At 29.8% G+C, this 25,642-nt stretch overlaps 2 protein-coding genes across 2 annotated transcripts; both read left to right on the top strand.

Moving 5' to 3' along the window:
• Window positions 1-327: 327 nt before the first annotated feature.
• K444DRAFT_483572 (ankyrin) lies at window positions 328-669 on the top strand (the record flags this gene model as incomplete). The annotated part of the gene is made up of 1 exon (XM_024873052.1): window positions 328-669. A coding segment is annotated over one exon (342 nt), but the record flags the coding sequence as incomplete, so codon positions are not given.
• An 822-nt stretch (window positions 670-1,491) lies between these two features.
• Window positions 1,492-1,898, top strand: K444DRAFT_724474 (uncharacterized protein; the record flags this gene model as incomplete). Its single annotated transcript, XM_024888625.1, has 1 exon — window positions 1,492-1,898. Exon 1 carries the CDS (start codon window positions 1,542-1,544, stop codon window positions 1,896-1,898), a length of 357 nt encoding a protein of 118 aa, XP_024735729.1. The 5' UTR covers window positions 1,492-1,541.
• Between the last annotated feature and the right edge of the window lie 23,744 nt (window positions 1,899-25,642).

Below are 25,642 nucleotides of genomic sequence, written 5' to 3'. Positions count from 1 at the left end.
AAGGATGAGAATGGTCGGACACCATTGTCATGGGCTGCTGGATCCGGTCAGGTAGCCATTGTGAGGCTCCTGCTAGCAAAGGTTGCTATGGTCGAGGAGAGTGAAAAGAATATTGGAGATCGGAAGCCGCAGTCACAAGCGGGACGGCAGCAGCTATTTCCCGCCCAGAGCATTAAAGTCGACTCAAAAAGAAACAATGGCGAGGTTAGGGACTTCTCGCCCATATTAGCAGACATGAATGGCTGGACACCATTAATCTACGCCACTGCAAATGACCACATCGAGCTCGAGACTAAGGATACGAGTGGCCTAACGTCGCTATCGTGGGCTGCCCGGAACGGGCACGAGGCCGTCGTGAGGCTGCTGCTCGACCGCGGCACCGAGCTCGAGACTAAGGATACGAGTGGCCTAACGCCGCTATCGTGGGCTGCCCAGAACGGGCATGAGGCCGTTGCAAGGCTGCTGCTCGACCGTGGCGCCGAGCTCAAGACTAATGATCCCTTCTCTGGCTTGACGCCGCTGTCATGGGCTGCTGAGGGCGGGCATGAGGCCGTCGTGAGGCTGCTGCTAGACCGTGGCGCCGAGCTCAAGACTAATGATCCCTTCTCTGGCTCGACGCCGCTGTCATGGGCTGCTTGGAACGGGCACGAGGCCGTCGTGAGGCTGCTGCTCGACCGCGGCGCCAAGCTCAAGAATAAGGATACTATGGCCGGACGCCGCCGTCATTAGCCACTGAGAGCGGGCACGAGGCCGTCGTGACGCTACTGCTCGAGAAGAAGGCTGATGTCGAGGCAGCTGCTTCTAACGGATAGACGCCGCTGCGCCAGGCCTCTAAGGATAAGCACCACGAGGTCATCCAGCTGCTGCTCAACTAGGGTGCCGACGGAGTCAAGTAATTCATACTCTTTATACTTTTAAACTTTGGAAAAGAGGGGCTGGGGGAATTAGTCTTTAAATAATAAATTATTTCTATGTGATTTCTAAGTGTACTGTACTATATTATAAATCTAGAATATTCTTAGTGGATGGTAACGATTCCACGTCGTTACCTGACTCTCACCTGACTAATCGTTCGGCGGTTCCTGTTGAAATTAGGGGCCTGAGGCCCCTAATAGGCTTAGTAAGCCCTGGAACCGAACGCCATGGGGCTGTGCACTAGCTTAATACCCTGTCCAGCTGGAATACCCTGTACGGCTGGAATACCCTGTATAGCTGGAATACCCTGTACGGCTGGAATACCCTGTATAGCTGGAATACCATGTACGGCTGGAATACCCTGTATAGCTGTAATCGGTTCAGCTGGCATAGGGATTTAGTACATGTGACTTAGGGGGTTCAAGGCTATATATACGGGCTACTTACCACTATAGAACAGTAGTTAATTCAGTATCGTTTACTTGGTTTATATTGCAAGCACGTGACCCTAGCTTTATTACTTAGCTAGTTTAACAGGTTATGAGCACCGGAAGCTACCTCTATGTACTATAAATTACTGAATCGGCTCACTTGTACCTACCGGAAATATCTCACAGAAGTATACTATGGAAGACGACTTTAGTGTGGAAAAGCCCCGGATCGCCAGGCTTACAGGGCCCAATTATAGGCCCTGGAGCGTTCAGGTACGTAGGCTTTTGATTAGTCAAAGCCTATGGAACGTGGTTAGCCTAGGGGTGGAAATTGCTACTGTAGAACCGGGTTCTATAGGGGGTTCTGGAGATAGGAGTGATCCTAAGGCCTTAGGGCCTTCTAGTGATTATACGGAGGTAAAGGACGCTAAGGCGAGTACTATAATTATGAGTTTATGTACTCAGGGAGCCTTACAGCATATATTACTTCTTGGAACGGCCAGGGAGCAATGGGATGTACTAAAAGCTTTATATGCCCCCCTGGGCATATAGTAGCTTAGTGCCAAAATTCAGGCTTTTACTAGCTATAAGCCACCGGAACGGGGTGCTACTATTGCTGTGGTAGCTATAGAATTGAGTACTTTATAGTACGAAATCGGAACCATTGATCCTACGGAAAAGCCCTCTAAAGCTCTCAAAATATCGATCCTTTTTGGGGCCATTAGGGTACTGGATAAGTGCTTTGCTCCCTAATATTATAGCTAGAGATTAGTGGGAGTACCACTGATTATAGTATAATAGTAGCTTGCTTTAGTGAGTACGAACGGAGAATAGGACCAAAAGAAGCCCTAAAGGAATCTGTTTTACTAGCTAAAACAAGAAAAAAAAGCCCTAAATTTCAGGGGAAGTGCTTCAAATATGGTAAATAAGGCTACAGAAAATCTGATTGCAGGAGCAAGAAGGGAGAGAAGCAAGAAAATCAGGAAAAGAGCCCTAGTACAGGACCCTTAGTAACCCCTGGAGGAGGCAGAGAACTCTCTCCAGGGCCTGGAAAATCAACTAAGAAGCCTATAGCAAACGCTAGTAGTACTGAAACCAGTTGGATGGCTCTAGTAGAGCCTACTTATAGCAGAAACGACCTGCTATAGGTAATTGATTCTGGAGGCTCCCGTTATATGACTTATTTACGGGAGGCTTTTACTGAGTATAAGGTACTAGACACTCCTATACTAGTAACTACGGCCAATAGGGCCTGTATTCCGGCTATTGCGGAGGGTACTATGCTTTTACAGGTAGCCCTGGGGGCCTCTATACAAACTATAAAGCTTACTAGAGTGCTTTATATACCTAAGCTCGCTGGGAACTTAATTTCGGTACTATAGCTTTAGGATAAGGGTATTACTATACGTACTACTACTGGTTCTACTAGAAAGAAGCTCTTAATTGAGTTTCAGGGAATAGTAATAGGGGTTACTAGCCGCTTAGGGAGAGTATATGCCCTGGATAGTATCCTATAAGGTACTAATATTAGGCTAAAAGCAACCACTATACCGGAAAACCAAGCTAGTAACTACCTCTGGTACTGCCGCTTTGGCTATTTAAGCTCTATAAGCTTAAAATTGGAATACACTATTTCTATAGGGCTTAAAGAGCCAATTAGGGCTCTTTAGGAGCCCTGCGAGCCCTGTATCAAGGCTAAAATAGTAAGGGTAATAAACCGGAAGGCCCCTGAGAGGGCTATAGCTCTACTAGAACGGATCCACAGTGATTTTTGGGGCCCTTATAGTATACCCATACTAGAAAGGGACATCTATATGCTTATGTTTACGGATAACTATACCCGGAAATTATGGGTATACCTTACCAAAACTAGGAAGTAGCTAAGAACTGTGTTTTTGCAGTTTAAGGCCCTAGTAAAGCTAGAATCAGGGTATAAAATCAAGGCTATATACTATAATAATGCCTCAGAATATAAGTCCTTAGGGGCTTTATTACTAGATAACTATGGTATATAGTTTGAGTATACTACTATCTATATTCTTAAACAGAATAGGGTTTCTGAATACCTGAACCGGAGCTTAATATTAGTGGCTAGGGCCATGTTATTAAACGCCAAGCTCCCTATATGGTTCTGGGGAGAAGCCGTAATTACAGCCTATTATTTACGGAATCGGACACTAATAGGCCCTAATAGGAATATTCCTGAGGAGGCCTATAGTGGGAAACGCCCTAATATTGGGCACTTTAGGGCATACGGGTATATAGTATATATATACGTTCCTAAGGAAAATCGCTTAAAAATAGATAATATAGCTATTAAGGCCTGTCTTATAGGCTATATGCCCATATTAAGACAGTACAAGCTATATGAGCCTAAATAGGGGAAAATTATAGTATCTATAATACCTGTTTTCTATGAAAACGAGCGATTGGAATGGAACTGGAATAAGGAGCTTATTAGGGAGGAAACAGTCCCGTTTAACCTAATGGAAGCTATAATGGAACAGCCTATAGTACCTGAAGCTCCTGTAATTATAGGGCATTCAGGGGGTATACGTAACTCTCCTGCCCTATTACCTGACCCCCGGTAGAGCATTCCAGGGGACTATAGGGATACTATAGTAGTAGATATAGGGGCTTTGGATTCCGATTCAGGGGATACTAATTCAGGGGACCCTAATTCCCCTAATTAGGGAGAACCACCAATTATAGGACACCATGCGAATACGGTAATTACGGAGCGTTCGATTCCTAGAACCTATACTAAGGCTATAAATAACCCTATTTATGGAGCCCATTAGAAGCAAGCAATTAGTAAAGAGCTCACTAAATTACAAGCCCTCAATACCTGGAAACCGGTACTATTACCTCCTGGAAAGAAAGCCATAGGCTATAAGTGGGTATTTACTATTAAATACACTCCTACGGGCCTAATTAATTAGTATAAAGCTCGGCTAGTAGGCCAAGGCTTTAGCCAAGTTCTAGGGGACGATTTCCTGGAGACTTTTAGTCCTATTATTAGGGCTAAAAGCCTAAGGATTTTACTGGCTTTAGGGGCTTGCGAGGACCTGGAAATATATTAAATTAATATAGTTAGTGCCTATTCACGCTCTAAGCTCCATGCTGAGGTGTATATACGGGCCCCTTAAGCACTAAAGTGTACCAAAGGCTTAGTACTCCTCCTGCTTAATTCCTTATATAGGCTTAAGTAATTAGGGAGAAAGTGGTATATTAAAGCCTATACAGGGCTCAAAACCCTCGGTTTTAGTTCCTGTTTTAGTGAACCGAGTATTTTTACTACTGCAGATTGCAGTATAATTATAGGGCTCTATATAAATAATATACTAGTTCTGGGCCGAGATCTATAGGCTATTCAGAAGGTTATTAATGGAATAGCCTTCTTATAGGAAATCAAGGATTTGGGGAATATGGCCCTAATTTTGGGTATTCGGGTATATAGAGATTATACGAAACGCATTCTGTACCTTGATTAGAGCGAGTATATTACGGGCTTTATAAAGAGGTTCAGGCTAGGGGAAGCTAAGCCTGTAAACCTCCCTGTAAACGACCGGAATACCCTAATTACAGGCTAATTAGGGGAGGAATAGGCTAATTAGAGCCTGTACCAGGAGGCTATAGGCTGTACTATATGGGTTTCAAAGGGCTCCCGCCCTAATATTACTTATATGGTTGGATAGCTTAGCCAGTACTATACCGAACCCACTATATGGTATTAGAATGCCATACTAAGGGTATTCCGCTACCTGAAGGGTACTATAAATTATAATATCTCATACGGTATCGGGAATACTAAAAGCCCTAAGCTTTAGGGCTTTAGTAATACAGATTTTACAGGAGATATAGTAGACAGACGCTCTACTATAGGGCACTTATACCTGCTTAATAGGGGACCTGTTACGTGGTCCTCTATTAAATAGTGCTATGTGGCCACTTCTACTACCCAATCGGAGTATATTAGCCTATTAGAGGCTAGTAAACAGGGGTAGTAAATCAGGGCTTTGCTTAGGGAGCTTGAATATACCTAATATTTGGGTACTACTCTCTCAACCCCTATATTTAGCAATAATCAGGGTTATATAGTACTGGCTAGGGACCCTGTAGCTTATACCCGAACCAAGTATATTAACGTCCGCTACTATTATATTAGGGAGCTAGTAGCCTTTAATAAGGTTACTATTAAGTATATCCCTACTGAGGAAATAGTAGCTAATATGCTTACCAAGCCTCTCTCGCTTGCGGCCCTTAGGTGCTATATTAAGGGGCTATTTGTACTGTAATTACGGAATTACAGGCTGTTCTTTGGGCTATTTTTAGGGCTGTTTTTGATTTTTGGGTACTAAGGCTCTAGAAGCTTTAGTAAGTAAAGCGGTGATTTTTGGAATTATTTTCTTAGGGCTATTTTTAGTAGTATGTAAGGGGACTGTTGAAATTAGGGGCCTGAGGCCCCTAATAGGCTTAGTAAGCCCTGGAACCGAATGCTATAGGGCTATATACTAGCTTAATACCCTATTTAGCTGGAATACCCTATACGGCTAGAATACCCTGTATAGCTGGAATACCCTGTATGGCTGGAATACCCTATATAGCTGGAATACCATATACGGCTGGAATACCCTGTATAGCTGTAATCGGTTCAGCTGGTATAGGGATTTAGTACATGTGACTTAGGGGGTTTAGGGCTATATATACGGGCTACTTACCACTATAGAATAGTAGTTAATTCAGTATCGTTTACTTGGTTTATATTGCAAGTACGTGACCCTAGCTTTATTACTTAGCTAGTTTAATAGTTCCCACCTATAATTCGCCTAGCACGCCTTATAGGTGAGGGATAGCAATATGTACAGAACAGTAATACGCAAATTTTTTACTAAAATCTACTATTATTTAGCTTAAACCCTATGCATTACTCTTATAAATCATAGAAAGTATAGCGCATTTGAGCCTTTACCTTCTAATAGTCCTCTGGAAATAATACTATTATCTATTAATACTTTTTCCTCTATGGTTTGGCTAATTGTACATTCCGTATATTAACTACTTTGACCTCATCCTCGTTATCTGCCACAATATCTACTTGCCCTTAATATATATAAATCTCTTTATATTTTTGAATAATCTTTTATTATTCCTATTATTTCTCTTCTTCCTTTCTTGCTCTATAAGGCTCAAATCATGAACTCTTTGTTTTACTAAAGCACTAGATAGTATATATCGCTCTATTATATTCTTAACCTTTTCTTATATATGCTTTATAGATAGTATAATTAGTATACTATTTATTACTACTTTTATTTACTTCTTTATATATATAATACCCTTCTTTTATATATGAATTATTAATGGCATGGCCTAATTAGCCTAATTCTTAGCAGAAGGAGGAATATAAAGTAGTAGGGTAGCAAATGCGAGAGGAAAGAAGGGAAGAATTAGTAAAGATTATTGAATTAGAGAGATTAGAGAAGATAGTATATAAGCTTATTATCTTATTTACTTCTGAAATTACTTATATTTCTTTATTTTTAAGAGTACTATTTCTGGTTTAAGAGAAATTAGTCCTGTTTTCTTAAAGGAATTCTATATAATTATATAACTATTAAATATCTTATCCTAAAACCTCTGAAATATTATAAAAAATGCCTTTTTATCTATTATTTCTATATTTATAAAGATCTCTTAATATAATTTGACTTGAAACTAATACTTTAAAGCTTGGAAAACGGCTATATTAAGAGGTTAGAGAAAGTAAGTAGTATATATAGGAAGCTTAAATAGTTATATATAATACTTCTAATAATAGTCTAGGAATTTATAACTAATATAAGAGCTATAGCTATTAAAAATCAAGATATAATATTTACTAGATCTAGAAGAGAAATAGAATCTATTAAAATACTTAATATAATATACTTTAAGCTAATAATTAGTAAATCCTATAGGAGATTATATAAAAAGTATATTTTTATTAAGCTAGTTTTTGAAATATTTCTATAAGTAATATACTTTTTTAAATATAATTATTACTAGTATCTTAGTTCCTCTATAATTAATTATAGCTACTACTATTATAAGCTCTTAATTCTCTGGATCTATATTATATATAGCTTTATAATTATGGGAAATATAGACTTAATTACTAGTAATAATTCTAATTTGGAACCTACTTTTATTAAAGTTAGATATATTATAATTCTCTATATTATATCTTCTCTTATATTAATTAAATTCCTGGAAATACCTCTTAATATTCTCTATAATATATATAGCTAATCGTTTTGCGAATAAAGGCTTCTCTTATATTAATTTAAGGAATTTGGCTTGCCGGACTATTTATACTTTAGTTTATTAAATTAATACTAATAAATTAGGATTCCCAGAGCTCCAAAAAAGGAGCCTTCCTATAACTATATGAATCTTGTATATATTAGCCCTATGGCCGGAATATTAGAGCATAAGAATATATTCTTTTAGGGCATTGTCTTGTGGTACGGAGAGCTTTTTGTTCTGCCCCTCTTGCAAGTGGCTGGGTAGACGCCTATATTAACAAGCCATTAGACATTCGTATAGGGCCCCAAATTACTTTGCAGCCTTTATACCTTTCAGGTAAGGATTATTATCTATTACATGAGAGGCTTTAGCTATGCGCTCTTTGATTTCATATAGTTCGGGTGGTATTTTGGTGATTTTGGTAGAGTGATGTGTGGAAGTGGGGTAAAAAATTTGCGTATCGCTGTTCTGTGCGTATCGCTATCCCTCACCTACAAGGCGTGCTAGGCGAATTGTAGGTGGGAACCGCCGAACGATTAGCCCGACGAGAGACGGCGCTCAATCGCCCAGGCACTAGTGTGCTGCCACCTGCCGATGGAAAGTTCGAGAAACCTGCTCTTACGCCACACTCGTGACATTTTACGCCATATACATGACCTGAGAATCGTGGCTGAGAATAGTGGCTGATAAAGTTTCGCGAGCCCGGACTTAAATACCGTATATTATAACCAGGCTAATATACATTACTAAGTACAAAATCCTCAAACCAAAATATATAGCGTTTATACCCCTCTCCTCGCACGGTATAACTCCCGGACCGTACTACCTTCCTCTCTGAGTATCTTTAAAACTCGGGGCTATATTCTTTCTCTATAAGACCTTTCCCTAAGTATTCTGAATTTTGAAGAAACTCTAATAGTTATAATTAAGCAGGAAGAAATAACTAAAGCAGTAATTAGTAGTATAATTAACTATAATCTTTTCTTTATTACTAAGTAAACTCTATAGGAATAAATAGTTAAAGAAAGTAATATATTAATAATAACTTTATAGACTTACTAAGAAAAAAATTACAATTTCAAAACTATAAATTCGTCTTATAATAAGATATGTTTCGAGATATAGAAATAGATATTATAATAGATATTTAATATAATATAAGTTGAATTCTAATAGAGAAATATAAAACAAGAGTAATATTAGCTAAATATACTAAATATGGTATATATATATAAGTTATATAAATAGTAAAGTATTATATAATACCTAGTAAGAAATAGATCACGTGTTTAGTTATAAGAGAAAAATCCTTAGAGAAATTTCCTAAGTAATTTCTTCTAAAATTCTAAGACTTTTATAAGAATTCTCTTATAATATCTATAATTTTAAAAGTATTCTTTTAAGATTTCTAAGTTTATATAAGAATTCTTTTAGGAGAATTATATTAGGAGAATTCTTCTATAATATTTATAATTCTAAAATTATTCTTTTAAAATCTATAGGATTCTATAAGCTATAATATCTTAAGATATTTATTTTAAAAGTAATATTCTTATAAAAGCTATAGAAATTAGATTAAATACTTTTTAGCTAATTATATTATAGTTATAATTCTTCTTATATTAATTAAATAACTTTACTATTTTTATACTAATCTAATTAGGCCTATTTTACTAATAAAGACTAATAATATTATCTGAGCTTTAATAAGAAATAATATTTATAAAAAATTTAATATTATTTATTATCTTATTTTTTATAGTAAATATATTAATACTTACTAATTTATTAAGCCTATATTTCTTATTACTATATTTTCTATTATTTCTAAGAGAAATTAGTATCTCTCTAACTAATAAAGTCTCTTTTCTTATTATAGTAGCTTCTATTATAATCTCTCTTTCTATTATATATTTCGTTTTAGCTTTGGCTTTATTTATAAGTCCAGGAATAAAAAGCTTATTTAGGCTTGCCTGGCTATAACTAGTTTAGATAAATGAGATATACTTTTTAATATAATAGAATTAATACTTGAATTAATATATAGAATTATAAGTAATAAACTAATATTATTAAAAGAATAGAATTAGAGTCATTTTTATAAATAATAAGTTTTCAAATCTAGTTAATAGTAATTATTTATTATTATAAGATTTAAAAGTTTTAGAATAAATAGTATTATAGAATAAATATTAATTAAAAGCTAATAGAGGTTTTATAATTCCAGGAATTATAAAAACTCTTATCTGGTTTTATAAAAAGAATAAGAACTAAATAGAATTATATATTATAAGAATAAATAATATTATAAAGGGGCTTATAGAGCTTAGTCTATTTTTAGATTTAAAGAAGTCTAAATCTGACTTCCTATTACTTGGATTTAAAAGAGCTAATTTAGGCCCTCTATTACCCGATTAAGGCTTTTTCTTTTAGCTAAGATTTTAGAAAATTAAGAATTTAAATATAGCTCTTTATTACTTTAGTTTAGAGGAAATTAATTCAAGTCTTTTATTATATAACTATAGGCTTAAAATTAGTTTTTATATTTCTATTAGCTATTATATAAAAGTTCTTAAAAATAGCTATTTAAATAGAAGATCTAAATAATAAATAACTTTTAAATACTTTTGATTTAATATTCGAAATATATTAAAACTATTCTAAATAAATTACTATTTAGTATTAATAGATATTATAAATATTAAATAAAGTAATAAGAGAAAAATAAAATAAAAAAATAAGAAAATAAATAGGAAAATAGATTCTTTAATTATAAAAGCTTATAAAATAAAAGAATTTAATAATATTAATATAACTTTAATTATTTATAAATATAATTAATATATTATATATAAATCTAAGATTTATATATTATAGCTATTATTTATAATAAAGATAATAAATAGAGTAATAATTTGCTTTAATATATAAATACTAATACTTTATTTTTAGTAAACTATTTTTTTTTAAAGAATATAATACTAGAAAATATTAAAAAGTATTTTCTAAAAAATAAAAAATAAAATTTTAGTTCAGAAAAATAAGAAAAAGGAAAAGCATCTAATATTTAGCCTGCTAGCTCTAGTATAAGCTATTAAATAATTAAAATTATAGAATTCTAAATATAGAATTACTATAAGAAATAAAACTAATTTCTTTCTTTTATAATATATTTTATTTATTATGATTTTATTATAGAATTCTCTAACTAGCTTATCTAAAAGAAATATAAAACCTTTATAAAGATCTAGATATAATATTAGAAAATATTATAAAAGATTAGAAATATTAATATTAGATATTAAATATATAATAAAAATAGAGATCTAGTATTTCTAATTAAGGCTAGGTAATTATAAATTAAATAATTAAAGTTTAGATAAATAAAGAAAATTAAAATATATAGTAATAAATATAAGAAATAGTAATATTATATAGGAATACTAAAATATTTTAAGAACTAAATTATTTTTAGAATATTTTTTCCCGGAAGCTAAAATAGTTCTATAAGCTTATAGGCTTTTAGGATCTTTAATTCTAAAGTCTATTATATTCTTAAAAGCCTTTTTCTTAAAAGTTTTACTATTTCTAGAAATATATAAATTCCTAGAATTATTAAGAAGCTATTTATAAAGAATATTATTTCTAAATATAATTAAAATACTAATTATAAGAGATTAGAAGTAGTTTATAGAAAAGTGAAATTATTTTATTTATAAGTATTTTTATTAAAAATAGTAAAAGAAAATTAATTAAATTATTATTAGTTTGAATATAAGAATATTTTAGGATATTTTAGAAAGAAAAGAAAATTAGTATATGAATTTCTATATAAAAAAAGGCAAACGAGATATTATAGACTAGTTTATAAAAGACTAAAAGGGATTTATAGGAAGTTTAATACTATTTCTAGATATAAAGAACTTTGTTTTTAAATAGAAATAAAAATACTAATTATAAAAGTTATTATTTATAAAGAAATTAAATACTATTTCTAGATAAAATCAAAATAATAACTAAATTTTAATAGGAACTATATAATATAGTATAGAATTAGTAATATGGCCGGAATTAGAACTAATACCTAAATTAAACTATTTAAATAGCTTTTAAATTCGTTTGAATTAGCTAAAATTTAATTAGATAAAAAGGCTAAAAATAAATAAAGAAAAGATATTAGAATTAGAAAAAGATTTATAATTAGAAATAAGTTTCAGGTTAAAGTAAATTAAAATTAATTATATAATATCTAATTATTTTCTTATAAATAACTTTCTTTAATAAGAATAATTTTATTAAACTATTTAATTAATATATAAATAAATCTAATTTTGAAACTATTACTAAATAATATAAATTAAAAAGTATTATTATATACTAATTAATAGTAGTAATAGTAATAGCTTAAATTAAGAATTAAGATTTAATATTAAAATATCTTTAAGCTTATTTATTTAAACCGGAATTAAAAGTTAAAATAATATTATAAAAAAGTATCTTAGCTAAAACTAATAATTAAAAAGGCTAGTATTTTCTAAATACTAATTAAAGTTAAAGAAAAATATTATATTAAAAAAAATATAATTATTTTATTTATAAACCGGTTATTTTATTTCCTTTTCTATAAATATATTATATAATCCTAAATAGATTTAATATATATTTAGCCTATATTCGATTTCGATTTCTCTTTTAAATAAGCTCTTTATTATATAAATAAACTAAGATATATATAAGATATAAGTTATTTAAGCTATATAAAATATTATTTAATTTTAAATAAAAAATAACTAAATACTTTTAAATAGTTATAATATAATAATAAATTGAAAATAAAATATTTTTAGTAATTTTTATATATATTAATTATATTATTAGATTATATATAGGATTATTTCCTTTATTAATTTAGTATTTTTAAATAATATTTGAAAATCGATTTTATAGGCTTATATTTTATTTTAATTTATTATAATATATATAATAATACTTAATTTATTTAGTAATACTTTAATATAATAGATTCTAAATATATGTTTTAGGCTATTAAATATTATTAGATAAATAAAACTAATTATATAAAGTTATTTTAGATAAATCTATTATTAAATAAAGTATTTTAATTATTTAAATAATAAATTATTTATATTTTTTAAATATATAAATCTTATTTAAATTCTATAATAAATAAATTATTAATCTAGTTCTTATTTATTATTTCCGGATTAGAATATATTATAAAGGAAATATATTTTTTAATTCTATTATTATATTTAATTATATTTCTTTTATTACTATTATATCTAATATTAATATTATTACAGGTATAGTATTCAGGGCTTGGAAAGCAAGGTAAAAGGTCTCTTACGAAGACAATTTAAAGCTAAGGAAGGGAAAACTAGAATACAGGAGGCTGTAAGGAAGTATATATACCCTATAGTATACTAGTCCCGAAGGGGCTAGCCTTCTAAATATCTCTAGTACATTCCAAGTATATTTCCCTAGTAAAGCGGCCGTATTATATATACCTAGAAGGCATCTGGTATCTGGTAAGGTATTGTGAGGCTCCCAATATAGCAGGGTGCTACGCAAGTAGTCAAGGTAAAGGGGTGGAATATAGGGTAAAGTATAGAGTGAAGCGTGGAAATATAATTAATTCCAAGAACTAGTTCTCAGTAATAAACTAATCGATACCCATTTCCCAAGCTCGCATGCCTCTATATATAGAATCTAGTATTCCGCTAGATGTACGGAAGCACTAGTCCCAATTTGGGAGTGCGATCCCACATAAGCACTAGCCTAATTAGGCTACTAAATCCAGCTAGATGCTCGTTAATATATGCATTACAGGTATCTCAGATACCGGATATCTGGGAATTATAATATTACCCTCTCTTTATAATAAGCTCGTTCCCGAGCTTTATAAAAGCCATTAGTCTATCTAACTTTATATTATACTCCTTCCCAAAGTGAAACTAGTATCTCGGATATAGATATTATTATAATGGGCACACGTAATGGCGTATGAACAGGTGTCAGATATCGTGGATCTAGTTTCCTATTTTGGGTATAGCTTGCGATCGGAATCATATGGATTGCATGGGATTTCCTAATTAAGTAAAGGGCTTTGCATGCCTGGCTAAGTACTAGGGAATATATAGGGAGACGCTCCTAGCTTTGGAAGGGGTATTAATTAGTCTCTTATTAGAATCAATTCTTGGAATTAGTTATACTTGCAAGCGTTACTCCGTAGCTTACTTATCTTAACTACTTGTATATTACCCTGCTATTACGTATCTTATATTCTAATTAATCTAACCTTCGGGGAGCAGTTCGTTGCGAGATAGTTAAGCCGTCGACAGACAAAACTACTAATAGCTGGAGTATTAACTAGAAGAAGCGCCTCTACTATTACTGGGGCGACCCAGTCAGGCACCCAGGGAAGTACCTAGTCAGCCACTCTAGCTACCGCCTAATTAGGAGAAGGGAGTGGAACTTAGATACCCCCAGAACTAGCTAGTAGGATAATAATAATAGAGAAGCTAGCGGCGGCTTGTTATTATATTACTGAGTTAGAAGCAGAGATATAATAGAGAGAGGATCTAGAGGATTTGGAAGCTCAGATTTACTATCTTAAGGATATTCGGGTACCTATTATAGAATCTGTTATACTACTAGTAGTATATTTGGTTTATAGGGCTCTAAAAACCCGAGAATTACTAACCTATAAGAGGAAGAGTATTAAGGAAGCCCAGGACTTCTTTTACTAGGCGGAGCTAAAATAGTATAAAGACGGCAGGATTACCTAGGCCACAGATATAGTAAAGATTATATATTATGCTTCCTGCTTTAAGGATATAGCCAGGGATATCTGGAAATATAGGGAGTAATTAGTAAATATTAATACTACGGATTAGGAAACCTTTATTAAGTTTATAAAGAATTCTATTTTGGATCCGGAAAACCGTAGTAATAATATCCTTATTAAGTTTAAGAATATAAAACAATAGCCAGGTTAGAGTATCCAAAGCTTTATATCCTACTTAAATAGCCTATTAGATAACTTGAGATATACGGGTTTATTATAAGAGCGGGATAACTTATTTAGTAGCTTAAGGCAAGAGATTCGGAACAAGATTAATTACTAAGGAAATACTTTATAAGAAAGGAAGAAGCTTATTTCTGTGGCTATAAGAATCGAGAATAACTTAAACTAGTTTACTTAACGGAAATATAATAATAAGCTAACGGGTTAATAAAAGAAAGAAAATTAGAGAAAAAAGAGAAGGAATAATAAAGAGAAACGGAAGAGAAGTATATTCCTATTATAAGGTTCGTATAACCGGAGTAGTAAAAGTATAATAACGGGGTCTAATATAATACCTATATCGGGATCTATAAGACCGGATATAACTTGCTTTATTTACTAAAAAGAGGATTATTATATTACTACCTGCTTAAATCAGGGAAAACCGACTTGCTATAACTATAATAAGTCTGGCTATAAGGTATATAAGTATCCAGAACCAAAGAAGCCGGGAAACGGGTATGCCCCGTAGTAGTTATACTCGTTTATATTATAAAGAATAAGGCCCCTAAAACGAGAATAGTAATTAAGGTTACTATTAAGATAAGGAAAAGTGGGCAAAGGGTTAGAGTATTAGTTAACTCGGGTATAGAGGCTAATTATATAAAGAGGAGATTAGCCTTAGATATAGGTATTCTATTAATATTAAGGGCAACTCCCTTGTCCTTACTAGAGGAAAGGAGGATTTATTTATATAGAGATTATATTTTTGGGGTTACTACCGAGGATATACTAAGGAACTAAAGGGAGGCTAATATATACTTTATATTATATGATTTTAATCTGAATTATATTAATATAATACTTGAATTCCTATAGCTCTACTAGGTTAACTTCCTGATTTTTTTTAGGAAGGTAATATAGAGATATTAGATTCGACTATAAAAGATTAAAGTTCTAAATACTAGGAAGTTTACTAAAGTAGTAAAATATAAGATATATATTTTTCTATTAATTACCTATTCTATAATAGATAGCTAAAGAATTACTACTATTACTATAAACGGAATAGCTATATTTCCCAGGAAATATTAGGACCTTCTTCGAATATTTTCTATAGAGGCTATAGATATACTGCCCGACTATTATATAATAGAGTATTATATAGATCTGGAACCAGGATCCTAACTACTATATAGTCCTATATATACTTTATTAGAAAGAGAGCTTAAAGTCCTTCGGGAATATCTTAATACTAGCTTAGAGAAGAAATAGATCCGTTATTTTACTAGTCTAGCTAATATTCTAATTATATTTATTTTAAAGAAAAAAGGCGGCCTATATCTATATATTAACTACTAGGGTCTAAATAGAATTACTATTAAGAACCGAATACTATTATTACTTATTAGTAAAATAATAGACAGGCTTTATAGAATAAAGGTATATATAAAGCTAGACTTAAAGAATACTTACTATTAGTTGCGAATACAGGAGGGTAATAAGTAGAAAACGGTATTCCGAATATACTATAGATATTTTAAGTACTATATTATATTCTTTAGACTATCTAATACTCCGGTAATATTCTAGGCATATATTAACTATATACTAGTAGGCCTTATAGATATTATTTATATAGTCTATCTAGATAATATTTTAATTTATTTAGAGAACCCAGAATAGTATATAATAGCGGTCTAATATATACTCGAATAGTTATAGTAATACTAGCTCTTTATAAACTTGGCAAAATGCAAGTTTAATATAGAAAGGATAGAGTTCCTGGGATTTATAATTAGCCCAGATAGTATAGAAATAGAGGCTAGCCGGGTTATAGCTATTAGGGAATAGCCGGCCCTAAAAAATAATATCCGAGAAGTCTAAGTATTTCTGGGTTTTACTAACTTTTACTAGAGGTTTATTTATAGATATTCCAGAGTAGCAAAAGAATTAACTAATTTACTAAAAACTAGCGGAAAACTACTATATTAGTTTAGCTAGATAGATAAGGCAAATAAGGCTTTTAGGGAGCTATAAATTACATTTATAATAGTACTAATCCTTTATTATTTTAATCTAGCCTTAAAGATTTATATAGAAACGGATACTTCAGGATTTATAGTTATAGGTATAATTTCCTAGCTCTTTAGTAAGAGGGCAGAAGCCAGATAGTACCCTATTACTTTCTATTTAAAAAAGATAACTATAATTAAGAGCAAATATAAGATATATAACTCTAAACTTTTGGCTATTATTCTAGTATTCCGTACTTAGTAATATTACCTAATATATATCCGGTATATTATTATTATTAAGATAGATTATAATAACTTAAAATACTTTATAACTAAGAGAAAACTAAATAGTTAATAGATAAGATAGGTAGAGGAGCTAGCTACCTTTAACTTCGTCTTAGAATACTGGCCGGGATATAGTAATCCTGCTAATAGGCTATTAAGGAGGCCAGACTTTATAGCAGATATAGATAAAGATACTTTATTACCTATACTTTATAATAAGCTATAGAATATAGAATAGAAAACCCTATAGGTAGCAGTAATAGGATATTATACTATTCCTATAATACCATAATATAAGGCCTAGAAAAGAGAAAGTAGGTACTTTTTAATTAGTAAAATACTAAGGAATTCCGAAGAGGAAGTCTATTTTAGTAATAGAATAGTACCGGAGATACTACTACTTGAGCCTATTACTAGTATAGCTAGTTATAAATAGTATATACTACGGATTCTAGCTATATAGGTAGCTGGATCCGAAATAGTATATAAGGAAAGCAGAGAAATATTACTTGAACTACTATTATAGTACTAAAGGCTTGATCTATTAGTATAATACTAGTAGTACGAATAGTTCTTAAAAGAGACCTTTACTAGAGCTATTAAGACTTAGGAACTTGATATATCTAGGTTATTAAGATATTAGGGTACTATCTATATATTAAATAAGCCGGCTCTTAAAGAAGAATTACTATAAGCTAACTATAATAATCCTATAGGTAGGTATTTTGGTACTAGTAAGATACTAGAGATCCTTTAGAGAAAGTACTTCTAGTAAAGTATAAGAAAGAATATAAAAGACTATATTAGAACTTGTTCTATATATTAACGGACTAAGGTAAAAAGATATCTGCTATATAGTATATTTAGTTCGTTTCTTCTCTTCTCTAAGCTATAGCAAGAAATTACTATAGACTTTATTATAAGGCTGCCCCCTTCTAGGTTTTATAATAAAGTATATAATTCTATACTTATTATTATTAATAGATATACGAAAATAGTATAATATATTCCGACTACTAAGGAGGTCTCGGCTCCTAAGCTAGTAAAGCTATTTATATACTATATTATTAAAGATTTTGGTATACCTGCAAATATAACCTCTAATAGAGGATCTGTCTTTATAAGCAAGTTCTAGTTAAGTTTATACTTCTATTTAAAGGTTTAATAATAGCTAAGTATAGTATTTTACCTATAAACTAATAGATAAACGAAGAATCTAAACTAAACTCTAGAATAATACTTGAGGTACTATACTAGCTACTAGTAGAATAACTGGATAGTAAAGCTTACTCTTATAGAATTTATATATAATAACTCTATATATTTAATAATAGGAATATTCCTATTTTATATCTTATATAAATTCTATTCTAGTATTAAACTATATATTAAGAATAATATTCCAGAAAAAAGAGTACTAGTAGTATAGGAAAGAGTATAAAGGATTTAAATAAAACGGGAAATACTAGAGAAATAATAGTAAGAAGTAGTAAATATATAGAAAAAGTACTATAATAAGAAATATATTAATAAGGAGTTTAAAATATATAATAAAGTTATACTTTATATAAAGAATATTTAATAGCTATAACCTAGTATAAAGCTAGCAGATAGATATCTCAGCTTCTTTAAAGTTCTAGAAATTATAGGAATATATAGATAGATATATTACTTGGAATTACTACTATTATATTAGATCTATAATATTTTCTATATTTCTTTCTTAGAACTATAGTACTTGCAAGCTAGTACTATAGTAGAACCAGAGCCGGTCGAGATTAAGGGCAAAGAGGAATTCGAGATAAAATCCATTATAGCCTATAGAAAGGACAGAAAAGGAAGGAAGTATCTTATTCGTTAGAAGGGCTACTTACCGGCAGATAATATATAGGAACTACTAAGTAATCTGGAGAATATAGCTCAAGAATTATAAGAATACTTGGAAAAGAGTAATATCATAATATTATTAGCTAAACAAAGATATAAAAGATAAATACTTTTATTAGGAAACTATTAAAAAACTATATATTTATTCTTGGAAAAACTATATAAAAATTATTAAAAACTCTAATTTCTATATCCTATAAATACCTTATTCTTATAACTACTTTCTACTATTCTTATTATTATTCTTATTAGGATTCTCTCGAGAAATAGGTAGCAAATTGGCCTATAAAGCTATTAGCTATTAGTAAGAAATAAGGAAGAAGTAAGCTTACTTAATACCAAAGAATATTAATTATACTATTAAGAGTACTTTATACTTATACTAAGCTAGTAAGAATTACTTAACCTATTTCTTGGATTATTAGAGAAATCCGTTAGCCTTAAATAATAGCTTTAATATAAGAAATATATATAGTTTAGTATAGAAAAAGGGCAGTAATAGCCTTTTCCCTTTTAGGTAAAGAATAGGAAAGATACTTATATATATTAATAGCTTAAAGAAGGCAGTTTAATTATACTATATATATTTAAGGAACCTTAGATAGTATTAGAATAAGAAATAAAAGAAGGAATTTATAACTTATAGGATTATATTTCTTATTCTTAAAGTAGTAGTAATTATATACCGAGTAATTATTACTCTTAATATAAGTAAGATTGGGAAACTTAGTAATATTCTTGGAATATTAAAGATAGTAAGAGCGAATTAAGGATATAGGAGTATTAGCCAAACGGATAGTAATAGGCTAATAAGTACTAAGAGAAGTATTTATCTTAATAAATAAAGAAATAGAAAAAGAAATTAGAAGGAGACTTAAATAAAGCTTAAATAAGGCTTAAAGGAGCTTAAAGGAGCTTAAAGAAGGCTTAAAGAAGAAAGGCAAGGGATAAGAAGGAGCTAGGTACGGTATTATAGTTAAGGAAAAAGAAGGTTAGTTAGTAGGAAAAGGAAGGCCTTTTTATAATATCCTTTTCCCAAATAGTAATTATAAATTCGGAACTAGCTCTATACCAGGAATACCTAGAAAATTCCAAAGAAGGGATTTATAAATAAACCAGAAGATCGGATTAACTTTTCCAAGCTCTTGGGCCTATAAAGTAATAATTTATTTATAAATAGAGGCTAAGTTAGGATTTACGAACTAATTAGAAGATCGGATAAGCTTTATATCTAATAGTATATACTATATTTATACTACTTTTATAAGAGAGAATTGCCAGAGGCAATTTGCAAACTAGCTAGGAAGGGTTAGTAAACTATATCCTTAACTCTATTACCTGGCATAATAATAGGGCAATTATAGGGAGTCTTTAGGGAAAGCCAGTAGCCAGGAAAGTTTTAGAGGAATATTTATAAAGCTATTTGCAGTTTTCCCAGGCCTTTTAGGGATAAGAGCCCAGAGGGAAGGTTAATATAATAGGTATATATAATAGTATATAGACAGGTATTAGATATTATAGATCTAGTTTCCTATTTTAGGTATAGCTTATAATTAGAATCATATAGATTATATAGGATTTCCTAATTAAGTAAAGGGCTTTATATGTCTGGCTAAGTACTAGAGAATATATAGGGAGATGCTCCTAGCTTTAGAAGAGGTATTAATTAGTCTTTTATTAAAATCAATTCTTGGAATTAGTTATACTTGCAAGTATTACTTTATAGCTTACTTACCTTAACTACTTATATATTACCCTACTATTACATGCCTTATAATTATATATAAAAGGCCAGTGCCTTTACTATATAATTTAGGAGGATTTATTATTATTTCTGTATAATTCTAGATAAATATTGTTTTTTATATAGTCTAGCTAGTATTACAGGTTTTATAGAGATCCTAGTATATTAATATTATTATTATAGAAACTCTATAAAACCAGGGGGCTATTACTTAGTACTAAAGCTAGATACTATACTAGATCTTTATCCTAACTAACTTACTAGATTCTATACTTTAGCCTATTTCTTACTAGCTTAACTATAATAACCCGTTTAATACTATATTCTTATTTGCTATCCTCTAGTATTAATAGGAATGGTTCCGGGTTTGCTTAACCTGGTAGAGGATTCTGGGAGTCTTTTTATAGCTTCTCTATATAGAAAATTAGGTATATCTTTATAGTTTCCGGCAGTTTTAGAAGGAACGAGTAGTTATACTATTCTAGAATCTTAAATAGGTCCTCTATTTAGTTTTCTAGCTTCTAACTCAAATAATCGGATTTCTAGTACTTTATAGTAATTTATATTTTATTTCCTATTTTGAAATTAATCGGACAGTGGTATTTATTAGCTTATACCGTATATTATTCCTATACTTACTTTATATGGCCTTAGATAAGTTATTATAATTTATATAATCGATTTATTAATACTTTAGCTTTATTTCTATTTAGCTTCTCTTTAGGTAAGTTAGCTTTAATAGGAGAGTTCCAGTCCAGAGAGATATAAGGCTTATAGCTCTTTTTAGTTATAAATAAGAACTAGCTAATAGTTTTATACTAAAGAGAGGCTTATTAATAATTAATTATAGTAATCTATTTATCCTAGTTATTCTGGTAGTAGTTAATATACGGGTATAATCTCTAATTAAAGTACTAATTAATAATCTCTATTTATTTATTTATTTGGGGGTAATTAGCTATAGAGAGCTTAAGCTTTATACTAATTCTCGTATAGAATTCGCTCCAAAAATCGGATATAAATTAGGGTCCCCGATCTAATATAATTATTTCTGGAATACTTATTTAGTATATTATATAAAGTAAAAACAGAGATACTAGCTACTTGGCTATAATCGTATCTTGTATAGGAATTATAATTGGGTATTTGAATAAGCGATTTACGAATATAATAATTATATTATAGCCCGATTTGCTTTCTAGATAGCTTTTAAAGTCTATAGTAATATATTACTAGAAGTAATTAGGAACTAGAAGAAAATAAAGCAAATCAGGCTTCTTATTTCTGGGTATATACGATCTCCTATAAGTATAGTAATTACTATAGTATTAATTAATATCCTTATTTATAGATAGCTAGTAATATTATTTCTTTAATAGCTAATAGAGCTTTATATATCCAGGATATCCAGAAAGGGATTTATTATATATTTTATGAATTAGGGCAGTCTATAAAGATAATCCGGAGGTTATTTTATTCTCTGTAATATAGAGTTTTCTATAGTATAAAAGAAGGCCGTTTTATAGTATTTAGATATTATTTTCGGCTTGGGCTATTATATATAGCTTTTCTAGATTAGGTAATATATAATTATCCTATAGGATCTTATCTATAAGTTATAAACTACTATATTCGACAGAAGCCTCTAATAGTACTTCTATAAGAGCTATTATAGTAGAGTTTACTAGTAAAGCTTCTAAGAAAATACTTTCTTCTAGGGAAATTATGCCTCTAATAGAAATATTTTTCTCTGGAAAGTCTTTAGTATATGCTTGGTTTTTAGGGCCGAATTCCGGATTAAGTAAGCCGACTTTATAGAGTATTACTATAAGCTATAAGTTATAGATAATTTCCGGATTAATCTTATTTTTAGAGAGAAATACTTGAGTTTATAGCTTTTCCTTAATCTGGTTCTAAGTATTTACTTTATTTTATTTTTATAATAAAGTATCTATTTACTTATTTGATTTTCCAGAATAATATATAAGTTTAAAGTAATAGTAGAATAAGAGCTTAGCTTATTTAGCTTATTAAGAAAAGAGCTTCTTAATAGTTATAAAGTATTTTAAGGTATAATAATTAGAATAGACCTTAAAGAGAGTATTCTAAAGGCCCTTTAGCTTAGCTCTTTATTTTTCTAGTATTCGAACTATAATAAGTATTTCTTTATTATATATATTATAATTAAGCTTTACTAGAAATATAATTTTGAAAAAATAAGCTATAGAATACCAAAGGCCTATTTCTGGATCTTATTAAGAAAATAAGCCAGTAACTACTTCTTTAAATATATCTATTTCTACTATTATAGGCAGATCTGGATTATAGTATTATAAAACTGGGATAGAAATTATAGCTTCTTTTAGATAGATAAAAGCCTCTCGGTATTATTCGGATTATTTAAAGAAAATACCCTTTTTTATAAATAAGATAAGAGGTCTAGTAATCCGTTTATACTTTCTAATAAAGTATTTATAAAAGTTATAGAAGCTAAGGAAGAACTATATGCTTTTAATTATTTTTAGGAATTATTAGTTATATATTACTTTAACTTTATTAGGATTTATTTTAATACCAGATATAAAGATAATAAAGCCTAAATACTTTATATATATAACTTTAAATTCCGATTTCTTAATATTTATTTGAAAGCCAGTAAGATATAAATAATCTAGTACTTTTTATATATACTATTTATATTTTACTAAGTTCTCTAAATAAATAAGAATATTATTAAGATATATTATATAAAAGTTATCTAAATACTTAAAGAATATATTATTTATATAGTATTAATATATAGCCGGGCTATTTATAAGGCCTTTCTAGAGAATATTATATTTATATATTCTATAGTAGATATAGAATATTATTAGCTCCTAAGAATCCGGATTTATAGCTATATAATAGAAAGCTTAGTAAATATCTAATTTGATATAGATCTTAGCCTTAGTTAATTAATTTAAAGTTTTATTAATAAGGGAAAGAGGATATTAATTCTTCCGGGTAATATTATTTAGATAGCGAAAATTAATATAGAAGTATAAACCTCTATTTGCTTTCTTTATAAAAAGAACTAGTAAAGTAAAGGGAGTCTAACTAGCTTTAATAAAGCCCTTAGCTAGATTATTTTCTAAAAAATACTTGATTTCTAGAAGCTTTTAAGTAAATTATTACTAGAGAAGTTAATATCTAATACTCTTGGTTCTTTTTAGGCCTTTAATCTAAATCTTATAATTATATAGTCTATAGGAAGAAAGAATATTAGATTTCTTCTTAGAGAAAACAGAGGTATATTTCTTAAGTTCCGGGGGTAATATCCTTTATAGTTACTAAAGCTCTATTTCTTCCGGTTATTAATTCTCTAGGCCAGGAATAGCTTCTTTTTTCCGAGCTTTAAGCTCTTTATTAATCTTATAGATAGAGATTTAACTAATAATATTATTTTCTTTCTTGGCTATATAATTAAATATTATAGAGATAAGAATAGCTAGGTCTAATATTTGCTTTTTATTAAGGACTTCTTCCCGCTTCTTTGGCTTTTACTTAGGTATTATATCTTAATTAGGCTATAGAAGCTTCCTTTTTATAGTCTTATATAATTTCCTCTAATTAGTCCGAAAAGAAAAAGACTGCTTTAGAATAAAAGGTTTCCAGAAATAGCTTATAATAGAATCTCATTAATTAGTATTCTTTTAATACTTTTTATTAAGTTACTTCTCTAGCTATTACTATAAAGTACTAATAATATAACCGAATTATATAGATTTAGGCTTGTTTTTTTTTTTTTAGCTATATAAGCCTATATCTTCTATAGTTAACTAGAATATTAATATATATTACCTATTTTCTACTAAGAATAATATTATAATTTCTAAGGTTTAGGATAATTATAGATATATTAATGTTTTATTTATTAATTAGAAGTAATACTTCTATATATTTCTTAGTAAACTTAGCTGGCTTTCTATTAAAACCATATATAGTATAGGATAAGAGAAGAAGTTATAGTTCTATTTCTAAAAATTATTTTATAAGCTAAGTAAGCTTTATATTAAGAAAAATATAACTATTAGCTCTAGTATTAATAAGAAAAGAAAACTTAATTCCTAATTTATTTATACTAATAGTATAGGGTATTATAAGAGTATTTTCTCTTATTAGATAAATTAAGTTAATTTCTACTAAATCTATATTATAAGCCCCTAAAGTAAAGACTTTCTTTAGGGATACTTGTTTCCCGGTTCTATACTAGAATTAGAGCTCGAATTCTCTAAATACTTTACTAGAATAGTATATTCCGGTAAAATAGGAACTAAGTCTGGCTTAATTCTAGAAAGAGCTATCTTAGTTTCCTTATTATATAAAACCGGATAGTATCTAATATAGTAGCCGAATTCATTATAGTTATAGTACTTAATAGTTAAGAGATCTTTGGTTTTTATAGGATATTACTTGTATTTATAAGAGAATATATACTTAATAAGAATAGTTAATATAGGCTCCTTAGGCTTCTTCTTAGAAATATATTTCTTAAGAATATACGGGGATATAGTACTAGAAGTGAACTTGGCTAGAATAGCTCCTGTCTTCTTATATTCCTTAGTCTTTTTATATATAGCCTTAATCTACTAATTATTAGTAGTATAGTATTAAGTAAAACAAGTAGTATTAATAGAAGAATTATTATAATATATATATACTAATTCCTGGAGCTTTAGTAGGAGCTTCTTATTTAGTTTATACTTAATATCTTAAAGACTAATACTGCCTTTTATAAATAGTTATAAAAAGAAAGTATAGAACTCCTGAAATATTTAACTAGAGTATATTTAAAGCTTACTAAAGTTACGGCAAGTATTCTATATCTTATTAGAATTAGAGTATAGCTTCTTTAGGTAAGAGTAGAATTCTAAGAGCTAATAGTACTAATTCGGACTATTTTTATTTATATAAGAGTTAGTTAGGGCAAGAGTATTACTAGTAAGTCTATTAGAAATATAAATAATTTTAAGATTCTCTAAAAGATATAAATTAGTATTTCCTT

The sequence above is a fragment of the Hyaloscypha bicolor genome (genome assembly GCF_002865645.1).
Source record: "Hyaloscypha bicolor E unplaced genomic scaffold K444scaffold_87, whole genome shotgun sequence".
Taxonomy (NCBI): Eukaryota; Fungi; Ascomycota; class Leotiomycetes; order Helotiales; family Hyaloscyphaceae; genus Hyaloscypha; species Hyaloscypha bicolor.
The sequence above is the reverse complement of the archived record's forward strand: the minus strand, read 5'-3'. Positions and strand labels throughout refer to the sequence as shown.